The 13,807-nt window shown below is 35.9% G+C and overlaps 2 protein-coding genes across 2 annotated transcripts in view; one reads left to right on the top strand and one right to left on the bottom strand.

The window, feature by feature from the left end:
* LOC126376667 (calbindin-32) overlaps positions 1–13,807 on the top strand; it is a 114,755-nt gene that overhangs the window by 85,711 nt on the left and 15,237 nt on the right. The window lies entirely within an intron of this gene.
* LOC126376734 (uncharacterized) lies at positions 5,907–8,200 on the bottom strand. Its single transcript, XM_050024296.1, has 3 exons — positions 8,099–8,200; positions 6,974–7,107; positions 5,907–6,163 (listed from the first exon to the last, which is right to left on the bottom strand). The coding sequence occupies exons 2-3, from the start codon at positions 7,105–7,107 to the stop codon at positions 5,932–5,934; spliced, it is 366 nt and encodes a 121-aa protein (XP_049880253.1). The 5' UTR covers positions 8,099–8,200; the 3' UTR covers positions 5,907–5,931.

Genomic DNA, 13,807 nt, shown 5'->3' with positions numbered 1-13,807 from the left:
ACTTAATACCAAGAATGTATACTTGAAGATATCTACAATACTTAGTTAAGACTATAGGATTGAATTGCACTGAGTCAATTGTAACTTAACGAAGTAAAACTTCAGGTCATACTTAAAACGATTTTTACTTCACGCGTCTTTATTTTAGAATATAATGGCGAACATTTACATTAACACAAGAAATGAAGTCTGTAAGAAAATGGCGACTAAAATACTAGTTGTTATTTTAACAAAAGGTTATTCCGCCGTTTTACATACAGGAAATTATAAACGCATGATTGTTTCTCGTGTAAAATCGATAGAAAGTGTTAAAAAACAGAAGGGCCTTGAATATACCAGAAAAATAATAATAAAATTTGTATTGATTATTCAGCAAATAAAAAAAATGGTGACATATGGTACAGATAAATTCATTTTCTATTAATATGTGACAGCTGAACGCAGTAATTGTTACTACAACAGAAATATTATATTAATTTACTTCAGTTTTTGACGATAATATTGTCAAAAAAAATTACTTGTTTTCGTCCCGTAAGTGCAAAATGGCGTTAAGTAATATTTTTCTAAATGAAGTAAGACTTTAGAAATAATTGATTTCGTAAGAATCAGTTTAGAAAAGTAAAGTCAAGTTGCACTTCATCAAGTACTAGTTAAGATAAATTTTACTTCAATTGTCTAGGAGTATACCCACTTAAGACAAAAAGTATTTAGTGAATTCCTACTTAAAACTCTTATATCTAAAGTTATCCTCTATTTTGATTTAGTGAAGTAATGTCGTAAAATCATGTTTGTTTATTTTGTGCCAGAATTAGCTATGTAACAAGTAACAATTAAAATCGAACGAGCTTTTAAAACGTATGGAAAGTATGTTTGTTTAAGAGGTAAGTTTTTCGACTCGTGGAAGATAAACAATATTGTTATGCTAAGTTCTTACTTGGATAGGAATGTGATTTACTTAATTGTTTAATATTTATCAGAAATGGAACTAACAAACATAAACTCAATTTGCTAATGAGTCTCCGCGCATACATTCTCATAGGTTACCTACATGGTTCGCTGACGCAAAGTAGGTACGATCACCGCGCTTCTAATTGCCAACGGAAACAATGTGATTATTGTAAAAATTTACGAGTGTCCGTTGAATATTGTATATACGAAGAACCCCTGCAATTTGATTAACGTCGTGTGTGTGCGCGGTAGTTTCTAATCCCACCAAAAACATTATTGTTAATAAAGGCGGCCAAATTCCCGATGACTTTTATCAAGCTAAAAACATATTGGAATCGAATCTAATGCTCACTTTAAATGCATTTAACCATACACAAAACTTAAAATATATTTATGATTGTGAATAAAGCTTAGTTAAAAATAGGTACATTTTTAAAATTATTAAAAGTAATAATGAAATGAAAGAAGAAAGAAAAGTATCTAGACACGCGGTAGCGTGTCAAGCCAAGTTCAAGAAAAGAACTGGCGAGCCGCACCGTGTGTAATATTACACGAACCATCTGGAGCCACTTTTGACCCCCTCATAAATCAAAAACTATATCACATAAACGTATCAAATTTGGCTCATATATTGAGACTTGCAACATACATATGTGTTCTAAATTTCATAAGCTTATCTCAAACGGTTATTTAGATATTAATATCCAAAAATCCTCATTTTTATCATTGACTGACTGACCTATAGATCAAAACTCTAACCCAGTTGCAGATGACCTAGAAAGTTAAAATTTGGTATGCAGATAGGTAATTAGATGAATACAAAGGAAAAAAAACTAGCAACTTTTAAATAATTAGATTCTATTATGAACGCTTAACATAAATACCTAATTAGTGCCTGTACCTAACTATAGATGTAAGAATCAGTAAGTAATCAAAACTCATGACAGCCGGTCTTTTTGTGGTAGGTATGTAGATTAACTTAACATAACATATCCCGCCTATATGCCCTATCGGGGTAGGCAGAGCACTAAGTGATCATGGAACCACTTGATGCCACATTCGACAAGTACTATGAGGGTAGGTAAGCAAGTTGGAACATGTGTTTAGCGGTGATAGGTTGTCAGCTTTTCGCCCATGATACAACACAACGCTCATCCATTTTACTGGCATATATTTTTTTTAACTTAACGTGAATCTTAAACAAGTTTAATAGGTATTCAAATGTTTTATTTTTATAAAGTCGACTTTTAGTTTTGAATTTGTCCTTTTAAAAGGACCTACGCGTTACGAGGATATGTACTTACCTACAAAAAGTAATGATATCCAATCAAAAACATAAATGTGAAATGAGAGCCAAGTTCAATATTATCGTTAGCAAAGTTTTTTAGTTACAAACAAACTCAATTTGCTAACGAGTCACCGCGCATACATTCTCATAGGTACATGGTTCGCTGACGCAAAGTTGGTACGATCACCGCGCTTCTAATTGCCAACGGATACAATGTGATTTTTGTAAAAATTAACGAGTATCCGTTGAATATTGTATACACGAAGAACCCTTGCAATTTGATTAACGACGTGCGTGTGCACGGTAGTTTCTAATTCCACCAAAAACATTATTGTTAAAAATGGCGACCAAGTTCCCGATGACTTTATCAAGCTAAAAAAATATTGGAAGCGAATCTAATGCCCACTTTAAATGCATTTTACCATATACAAAACTTAAAATAGATATGTTTATGATTGTCAATGAAACTTTGTTAAAAATAGGTACATTTTTAAAATTATTAAAAGAAAGAATGAAAGAAGAAAGAAAAGTATTTATTTATTATTAGACTAATAGGCACCTACTTTTAAATTTGAACTTAGCAGGTTTTTAATATAAAACTCGATTTTTCATGGTGTAGTGTTGCCGTGCGCTTAGACTAGGTTAGACTAGTTTAATCATTTTTGAGAAGATTTGTGCGAGACGTAGGTACCTGGGCCGCCACACGCTGGTTCGGAATTGAAAAACAGGAACTTATGATTTTTTTGACAAAATTGAATGATTGTGTTATACTAATCGATAGAAAAAATTGATAGCAATGAAGAAGATATCGCATCGCTAACAAAAACAGTAGGATGTGCATTATCACAGGTTAATTTTCTGTATTTAATTTTCTGCATTCGAAAACCACCAGATCTTTTTATTTTTTGAACTTCGTCCATCTTTCTGCTTGCTTCTATTTCGATTTTATCGTCCAGTGAATAGACTTTTCTTATGTTTTACTTATTGTAGTCAAAAACGAATAAAACAGTCTTGTATAAGAGCAACAAATAATCTTAACTAATCTAATCTCAAAGCTTAGTATTAAAATTGCCTTAAGTATATCTAGGCAATTCATTTTTTACTTTACAAGACTAAACTGATACTTCAGTAAATCAATTTAGTATTAAGTGAGCCTTCAAATAATCTGAGTAAAGTAAAAATATACTTTTAGACTTAACAGTAGGCTGAGATAAGACTAAATAGTTTTGAGAATACTTAACTTGGTTTTGTGTATTCTAAATTATCTAAAGTAGGATTTGTTGAAAACTATATAGTATTAAAGAAGGAAAAGAATTTATGAAGTCCTAATAAGTCCTATTTGATTTGGATAAATCTCACTTTAGCTAAAGTTTAGACATATATGACTTAATCACAATTCTTGTTTGCTACTTGGGTTATATAACATAATAACAGCCTCCGTGGTTTAGTGGTTAGAGCGTAAGGCTCACGGTCTGGAGGTCCGGGTCCGATTCCCGATGGGAACATTGTCGAAATCACTTTGTGAGACTGTCCTTTGTTTGGTAAGGACTTTTTAGGGTAGAATCACCGGATTGTCTGAAAGAATAAGATGATTCCGTGCTTCGGAGGGCACGTTAAGCCGTTGGTCCCGGCTATTATCCGTAAAAACACCTCCACGAACCCGCATTGGAGCAGCGTGGTGGAGTATGCTCCATACCCCCTCCGGTTGATTGAGGTGAGGCCTGTGCCGAGCAGTGGGACGTGTATAGGCTGTTTATGTATGTATATACCCGAGTAATGAGAAAATTATCACGTTTAAACTGAACAACGCCACTAAGAACGGAGTCGAGAAAGTTTGGAGTTAATATCTTAGAATACGGGTGTTAGTTTCTCTCGTTTGGCTCTAGATCCCCCCCTGCGTGTACCCAATGGGTTCCAGCGTTGTAAATACGTTGTAAATTGCTCTGAATGTAGCGTTTATTTGCCAGCACCCGCATTCAAAAGCATTCAGTAGCAAACGTTGAAAACTTTGATGAGAAATGAGACTTGAAAGTGCTGTGAATAGTTAGAGCAGCTTAGTTGAAGCTGTTTCTAATTTGTGTTAGATACTTAGATAATGGCGTGGCTTGAACGGACAATAAGCCAGAGGCCATTTGGAATGAAATTTTATAGAAAAATGGGATTGTTAATTAGAATAAAGAATAGACGTGGGGAGAAAACTGCCCTGGCCCGCTTCAAAATAAAAGGTGTAAAGAAAAAGAATATAAGATTAAGACTTACCTCGGCCGCCACTGGTCACTGGTCTCCTCGGTTTAATTCTATGGTTTATTACTATTTTATTAGTGCCCGGCCGGGTTAGTAATAGTTTTAAGATAATTAGTTTAGTGTTTTAGTTGTGTAGAATAATTTTAAAGATAGTTTGTAGTTTTACACACACACCATGTTCACAGATATTTGCGGAAGATGGCTGCGCACTCTGACGCGCCGACTCAGTAACTTCTTCGTTCGCGCATGCGCGTCGGAGCGGTGTGCTCATTTCATAGTCCAATTATTTGTTAATATAGTTTTTAGGGCGATTGTTATAGCGGGCAAGGTTTAGAAATTAGAAGTAAGAAACATGAAATAAAGGAAGAATAGCAAGCTATAACAGATAAGGATCGATCAGTCTTATCTCGACTGATACATCTAATGAACTATGCTAATGAACATCACAACACTGCCATCTGTATTTTGACAGATCTGATTCTTACCACGCATTGAAGCTACTGTAAAACATAATACAGGGTATTAGGCCCTGCGCAGACGACAGACTATCCGTGACGCACTTTTTAGTCTGTGAAAATATAACCTATGCAATTATATGCAGTAACGCGCCGGACTTTTTGCGCGTCGTGTGCGTTACTGCATATAATTGCATAGGTTATATTTTCACAGACAAAAAAGTGCGTCACGGATAGTCTGTCGTCTGCGCAGGGCCTTAGGAAGATCGTAACGAAAACTTTGAGGGATTATTCAGAGCATAATTCTAAGTTAATATCCAGTGGAATTTTCCGTCGCAAAAGTATGGAACTGAAATTAGTTTAAAAAAACACTAAAATCTTCATGAATTTTCCGACAGGAAATTCCACTTGATATCAACTCAGAATCATCCCCCTCAGTATTCGTTACGGTGTCACTAACTTGTATGGCTACCTGTAATGTACTTGTACAGGGTGTAAATGATATCGTAACTATGATATAAACCATGATTCTGAGTTAATATCAAATGGAATTTTCTGTCGCAAAATTCATGATTTTCTTTTAGTTTTTTAAATTATTTTCAATTGTATACCTTTTCTATGGAAAATTCCACTGTCACTAACACCCTGTATAATCATAAATTGATACTGAATTAGACGTCCGTTTAATATTAGAGTTCTGTTTGAAAATATTTTTTGATTATTATTTTTTTTTATTGCAAAGAAATTCATGAACATAATACCTATTATCATCATATTATTATCATATTATTATCATTCAAGAAAGTCATTAAGACATCACATATTAATTTACAGAAAAGAGACGTAGAGAAAGAAATTCGTGGGATATCCGTCCTCAGAAGCCTACTAAAGAGTTCCGATAGGTTATGCAACTGATAAAATTGGCCAACAATTTGCGTTTTTATGGGAGGAATTAAAAGAAAAACATAAAATTGAACATAACTTATTTATTAAGTCTTATCGTCCCCAGATACCAACCTGGTAGTAGTACCCGTAACCCCTCGCTGACTGCACCCTGAGAGTCGCGTTGTTGCGGCCAATCCCTCCTGAGATCAGCCAAACACTGGCGTACTGAGTAGAACCCACTTCGTAGGCCTGGATAACACTGATTCTTGTCGTACTATTACCCCGGTAGACCAGATCCTGATACTGCACTGTGTTCGGGATCGCTGGCTGGTAGAGGTATTGTCTGGAAGTTAGAGAACTCAGGATTGTCTTGCTGTTTTGTTTTTCTTCTTTTTTGATAGTTTTCTTTTGTTTTTGAACGACCCATTTAAAACAAAGTAGACAAAGTTTGCGCCCTCATGAAGTTACAACTGCGTACCTAGGGACAATTCCCTCACAGCTAATATTAAATGGTAGTCAGATCACTCAGCAGCCACCTACTGAGGAGGAGATGGAGGTATATGCACCATATATAGAAGCTGTGAGAAGCTGCAGTATTTTTCGTACGTTCGACAAAAAATGTACACACATATAATCACTCCTATTTCCCGTTGGGGTACGCGGAGAGCACGGTCTTCCACTTGGTACGATCCTGACACACCACTTTCGCTTCTTCCTCTTCCTTCCTCTTCTTCTCATCAAAGACTCGAGCATGAAGTCGTTTACAAAGAATATATTTATGTAAAAATTGACGATTCAAAATGTAACTTCTTCTTCTTATCGTGTGGGTTGTGAGGCGGAATACCAGCCTCATAAACCCTGGTGTCAAGGTTACTATTGCACCGCCAAAGACCCCCTGACATGGCTCATGTAACGATTACTCACTTACATAAGTAAGTAATAAATAACCGGCCTTCCGAAGCACGCATCATCTTACTTTTTTGGACAATCAGATGATCAGCCTGTAATGTCCTAACCAAACTAGGGATCACAAAGTGTTTTTTGTGATTTGACCCCACCGGGATTCGAACCTGGGACCTCTGGATCGTGAGCCCAACGCAAAAAAATGTAACTATGTTACCTAATGAATAAAGTTATTTCTGAGTTTGAGTACCTGTGCAGCAGTCTGTCGCCAACCCCGGCGACGCCGAGGTTGAGGTTAGCCCTGGTCCCGGGTCGAGCTCTGACCACGGACGCCTGCACCACCGCCAGCGCAGCCAGCACACACACCAGTAGTACGGCCTTCATCTGAAACGAGAAATTGACTTATAACACAACACTCGACATTGCGTCTACTCCTTTACCTTATCTTCTTCTATCGTGTGGATTGTGAGGTGGATTACCAACCCCATCAACCCTGGCAACCTCATAAGGCCGAGATTTCTAAAGACAATAAACAATGGGGTTTGGATTTCAAAAGGACGTTGGCCCCGATTCCTGCAGACACCTCCTAATTTTAAGTTATACCCGTCGTTTTCTTATCCGCTGAAAAGGAAGGGGACGGATGATCGACAATTGTTAATTTTGCTGATATGCAACCCGTTTGACGGGTGCTGCCAACTTAATTCTATCGGGTTACTGGACAATATAAAAATTTGGGAAGGTATTTTTTAATTTCTGCCTAAAATTGACGTGTGTTCCATAAATTGTATGCCTGTCGATTTACCCGTCCCTTTCTTTTTCAACGGATAAGAAAATGACAGGTATAACTTAAAATTAGATTGTGTCTACAGGAATTAGCACCATTATCTTACAAGTTTAAACATTAAAATAATAAACACAATAATTAGTGGACATTTTGTACTTTTAATGAAACTTCATTAAAAGTAGGTAGGTAGCATTATTGGAACAAAGTGCGTAACAGTCCACTTTTTTTGTTACTGTCTTTTAATTTCCATAACGGTTCCAACTGAAAATCAGTGCCATAACCTGAGCTATAGTTTTATGCTGGGGTAGAACCGTTTCAGCATACGAACATTTAAAGAAATAAGCGTAATTATTCAATATTATAAAGTTGAACACTTAAGTAGGTACATTGTTTGCAGTTTACGCGGTTATTATCTTAATTAAAACACATAATAACGGGTTCTTACCGCGTTTAAAGTAGGGATATGAGACTCCCGATATTACGACACTGTTGCAAGTGCCATGATCAGTCATCCCGTTATTATGTGTTTTAATTACTTAAGTAGGTAGAAGGAAATAACAAATCTCATGTAAAATTATGTGCCAACTTTACCTTCAAAACTTTAAAATAACACTGAAATCGAATAAACGATCCGTACTTGAAACTGGTCTTGATAAAGTGAGCATCTTCATCAGTTTATATATAGTATTTCCAACTAGATCACCTCTATGATAAGATTACGTCTATCTGTTCACTTTGAGTCATCGGACACAAAACAATACCTATAAGTACATACACAAAGTAGGTAAGTAGATATATCAACATTTATCTACTAATAAGCCATCCGTGTGTGAAATGATACCACTATCTGTTTCCTTTACGGAGAAAACTATTACCTACACACTTACTTCTAGAATAGTTTATTACAATACAATACAAAAACTCTTTATTCCACTTAAAACAAACATTAAAAAATAAACATTTACAATCAGTTAGGTTAGGCGGCCTTATTGCTAAGGTAGCAATATCTTCCAGGTAACCGATAGGTATAGGAAATTAATTTAATAAAAGCGTAGCGAGATAGTACAAAATATAAGTATTAAAAAAGATACATAGCTAGTATCTTTTTTCTCCATTGTTTATTGTCTTCTAAGTGATGATAGATACATTAGTTAGTAGATTTCGCGCCATGACAGAAGTCCCGCGGATTATAATGGAACTAATTGACAAGTAATAATGATTCTATGCGTATACCGCGACACCAGGGCCGCGATCGCGGGACTTCTTTCGTTCCTACATAATATCTAATTAAGTACATACATATTTTTTGATGAAGTATCAACCTAGTTACAATTTTTTCGAGGATTCATACTTCGATTTGAATCTCACTTTTTATATATAAATACTTAATTGAAATAATTAGTAAGTAGGTATATTTTCCTTAAAACGTTCCATCATTAGAATGACAACAAGACAGAGATATAATACATCGCGTAGTGCGAAAGAGACAACAGATACGTGTCTTTCGCACTAACGGTATACAGTTTAATGGATGAATTGAAATTTTGATATTCACCCTTAATTAAAGCACATAATAACGGGTTCTTACCGCGTTTAAATGGGATATGAGACTCCCGATATTTCCCGTTATTATGTGCTTTAATTATGAAAATAACCGCGTAAACTTAAAACAATGTATTCACCCTTAATACAAAAAAAGTCCTAGGAAAACATTCTTCAATAGTTAGACGTACATTTTTTAAAGTAAACCTTACTCGGATCAAACGCCCGGTACTGGACGATAATAATACGATACGATAATAATTCACAATAATAAAACAATACGTTAGTGTGACTAATTGTTACAACGAATATGTTAAGTAGCTATTGGTGCTAATTCCTGTAAATACCATCTAATTTTATTTTAAGTTATATCTGTCATTTTCTTATCCGCCGAAAAGGAAAGGGACGGGTAATCGACAAGCATAAAATTTATGGAACACACGTCAATTTTAAGCACAAATCTAAACCAACCGTCTAAAAATTTTACATCAGTCAATAACCCGACACATTCATTTACTCATTCTTCCTAAAATTAAGAGCTGTGAATCATCCGTCCCTTTCCTTTTCGACGGATATGAAAATGACGGATATAACTTAAAATAAAATTAGGCGGTGTCTCCAGGAATCGGGGCCATTATCATATTATAATTCATCTATTATAAGAAAAGAGAGATATTCATAAGCCTGTATCCTCTGTAAACGTTTAGGTATCTGCATCGTCGATAAAAAATGCATTAGGTGACTCTCTCGTGTCTGAAATGATCGATTGGCTAGAAAAACAAATGAAAATTTGTAAGAAAATTGCGTATTACATCCCTTCTTTTATTTTCTTAATCTTGGCATGATGATTTTGTTTACTTATCGACTTTCGCTTGTAATGAAAATAGATTACCTATTTGCCCGACCAATTGTCTGATTCGATGTTGCAGCCGAAGAAGTTCAAGGCAGACGTTCTGACGGCTTTTCAATGATATAAGAAACTTTTTGAAAGAGAGGGAGGGGAAGACCAAGGAATGCTTACATCCGTCCGAATAAATATTTATTTCTTTCTTTCTTACATAGCACAAATTAAAGAGAAGGCGAACGTCGTGTCTTGTAAGGAAGTCAAGGAATTGGCATTTGATGAAAGTGGAGAATGCGACACCGACAAGGGCGTGGCTCTTAAATTAATGAAGATATTTATACATAATAAAAAACTTTTAGATATTTGCAACAGACGCCGTCAGCGGTGTAATTAAGAACTATTGTTAGCAATATTTTGCTGGAACTATATCAATTAAATTCCAATTAATCTCTAGACTTAATGAAATTCTATAAGTTAGAGGAGAGCTAGCGGAGACTAATTCAGAAACTACTTAAAGGTACTTGCTTATTTGAATTGTTTAGTTCTTTGATACCAAAATTATGCTATTAATCAAGCCATTTTGTCGACAGAGGGATTTGAACTTTCTGGAATTTGGCCCACTAGAGTCGATTAATTAATTCTTCTAATTTTAATACTCTTATACGACGCCCTGAGCCAAGGTTCGCGCCCAACTAGGCACTAGGCCTGCTGCCTTAAATTTTGTACCGTATGAGCCCCTTCAGCGCTCCCCATTTGTCCGGCGTAGTAGTTAATGCCATTTCGTCGTTGCCAATTTAAAAGTTCTTTATATATGTCGCCCTCACCAAATTTCTTTTTTGTCAGGATCGAATAGTATTTCGATCCCAAAACATTCAGTATAAACTGTCATGTACGTAAATATCAATTATCTTTTAATATTTTAACGCACAGTCATACAAAAAATTCAGGCGGATTTTTTTTTTTATTTCTTGTAAATAGACCCGATTGCGCATAATAGATTTTGAATTGGCAACGACTATTTGCGATAAATAACAATAAGTCGCGTCAAAAAAGGACCATGGGCCTTAGGCTGACTACCTACCTGTCGCATACGGTTCAACACATCCATGATAGGACTACGCATCAAAAGTAGTTGCAAGTTGTTTTCTGATTAGCGGTGAGTCTGCCTGACCCGTTTATGTATACAGAGAATAGATCTACCGTACCATATACGGTATCATCATCACCAGCCCATTAATGTCCCCACTGCTGGGCCACGGGCCTTCCCTATGGATGGATAGGGAGATCGGGCCTTAAATCACCACGGGGGCCCAGTGCGGATTGGTGGTTATTAACGACTGCTAATGCAGCCGGGACCAACGGCTTAACGTGCCTTCCGAAGCACGGAGGAGCTCGAGATGAACTTTTTTTTGTGGTCACCCATCCTATGACCGGCCTTTGCGAAAGTTGCTTAACTTCAACAATCGTAGAACGATCGCGTTTACCGCTGCGCCACCGAGCTCCTCATATACGGTATACGGCACTATTAATATGTAATATGATTAGGAAATTTTGCGCTCCCTATTTGCGACAAATCTACAATACCAAAGTCACATGAAAACATAAAATGTAAGTATGTGTCATATCCCAAACTGATCCTAAACAACAAACAACAATTCAAGCAAGAAAATCGAGTAACAGTTTAGCACTAAACACTAATATTTACCAAACAACACTGCTCAAAGCTGTGGTTTACAACGACATAGCACGGTGGCAGTGAGCCACGTTAGTTCTCAACTATATTACTCTCAAGAGTTCCAGTCAAATCATTCGCCCATACGCTTTGTAATCAAAACTTTCGAAACTCGTTATCAAACAAACTTTTGGCATCCCACTCATCATTTCCATGCATGTTAATGCTGTTGAAAACTCTTGATTTAGTTTCATAAAATGATGTAAACTCACGACTGTATCCCAAATGGAGTAGTCAGGAAAACAAAATAAAGAGAGGAGGAAAGAGGTTGGTTGGTGGAGGTTGTGTAATTTAATAGCGCTTTTTAATAATGAGTTGTAGAGGTTTTCGAATGCAGACTGCAACGAGATTGGTATCTGACTCTGAATTTAATTATTGTAATGGATTCAATCATATTTGCAGTAATAGTGATGTTACTCGAACTATCAACTAATAGATACGACCGTCTATACGCAGAAGTCTATCAAAACGTAGCTAGTCTCAATGAGAGACGTTCCAGGCCAGGCCACGTTTTCCACAAAAAAATATAGATTCTATAAATCTGAACGTTGTAGGTAATCTTTTGACTATATTCGTAATATTTTGATAGGAGAATTAAACGTATCAAATAGCTTCATCTTAACAATAGATTTTTATATAAGTAGATACATTGTCGATCAATCAGTGTTTCTATTTAGAGGTGACTGTTATATTAGAGTGGAAATCCCTAAATTATATCGTACGTAATCTTGCGAATTATCATTACATTAGTAAGATACTATTAGCTGATTCCTAGGAACATTATCTAATATATCTTTTTATACTTACTTAAGCTACTTTTATTTATAAGTAACAAGTCTGTCTGATTTGATAATATTTTTATTAGAAAAGCGATTAAGTACTTATCTGTAAAATAAACTGTCTCATCAAGTATTTGCGCCAAAATACGTGTATAAAATGTAAAAGGGGAAAAAATAAAACAAGTTATGGCGCGATGAGATTTGTCAAATTCGCATCCGCACAAAGTCATACTGGCTTGTTGGCATTCTGCCAACCCGTGCCCAACTGCCACCACGTTCAAACCACCTCGGCAATTTATGAATTTAACTTTATTGGATCAGACGCTGTTGTGTAAGCACATGACGTGATAAATCTGGTGAGGTTGTAGTAATATTTTGTCTCTATTCTGATAGTTTGTTACTTTCAAGATATTGCTTGAAAATATTTGCTAGCATGTCTTCATAACTCTCATCACACACATTGCAAAAACTCTCAATCACTGGTGTGCCCGAGTTAGAATTTGGAAAGAAAATTACATTATGGCCTGAACTTCTTGTTAATAATATTATGTACTTACCCTTAGTAATGTCTTTATTTTTGGTTGAAAGAGGAGGTAGCTTAGATGGAACATTGTCTACTGCACAATACACACATTGTTTTAAAAACCAATCGCGACCAAATTCTCAAATGTAGGTATAGAAGTATTTCCCCACCTCTAGCTAAAACTTTGGTATAGAGCGTTCCCCTTGAGCAAACCTTTAGAATAGCTGAGAAAGTCTAAAAAGTTGGCAAGCCGAGTCTATAACTTAAAATCTTAAATTAAATAAGCTCCGAGAGTATAAGATGTTCTTATAAATTCAAAATGGCAGAATAACGGCAAAAAAGTTTGCATTCGAGACATTTTCTGAACGAAAATCAAAAAGTCGAGTTTGGAATTGAGAACGAGACGACAGCGTTCCAAGTTTGAAATTGCTTCTCATTCGAATGGGATGTGCAGGCGGACAATGGCGGCGAGGCATTTCCGGGAAACTAAATGGAAATAAAATCCGGTCAAGTCCGAGCTACGTTGACATATCAAGGGCGCTGTAACCTAATACACAATAATAGTAGGTATTTTATGGGATTACACATATTATTTATTAATTTAATTATTATTTTTCTTTATGCACAGCCTTTGTGGTTAGAATGGTCGACACTTGGACGTCGACTTCGATTCCTTATGATATTGTCTAAAAGCGTTTTGTGAGACTGTCCCAATGTTTGCGTAGGACATTGCAAACTGAATCACCTGATTATCCAAAGACACGTTAATTAAGCCGTCAAAACATAGAACATGTCCAAACATTTCTATCAAACAGGTTCAAGGAAACTGATTTATTAATTGCGGACCTAGTAGATCAAAGATAAAGATAAAGATTTTTAT

The sequence above is a fragment of the Pectinophora gossypiella genome, chromosome 21, assembly GCF_024362695.1.
Source record: "Pectinophora gossypiella chromosome 21, ilPecGoss1.1, whole genome shotgun sequence".
Taxonomy (NCBI): Eukaryota; Metazoa; Arthropoda; class Insecta; order Lepidoptera; family Gelechiidae; genus Pectinophora; species Pectinophora gossypiella.
Note: the sequence above shows the minus strand (reverse complement) of the source record. Positions and strands in the feature narration are given on the sequence as shown.

Coding starts and splice junctions, on each gene's coding strand:
- LOC126376734 (XM_050024296.1), bottom strand. CDS start 7,107: ATGAAGGCCGTACTACTGGTGTGTGTGCTGGCTGCGCTGGCGGTGGTG. Junction 6,164..6,973: donor GGCGACAGACTGCTGCACAG/GTACTCAAACTC, acceptor TCTAACTTCCAG/ACAATACCTCTACCAGCCAG.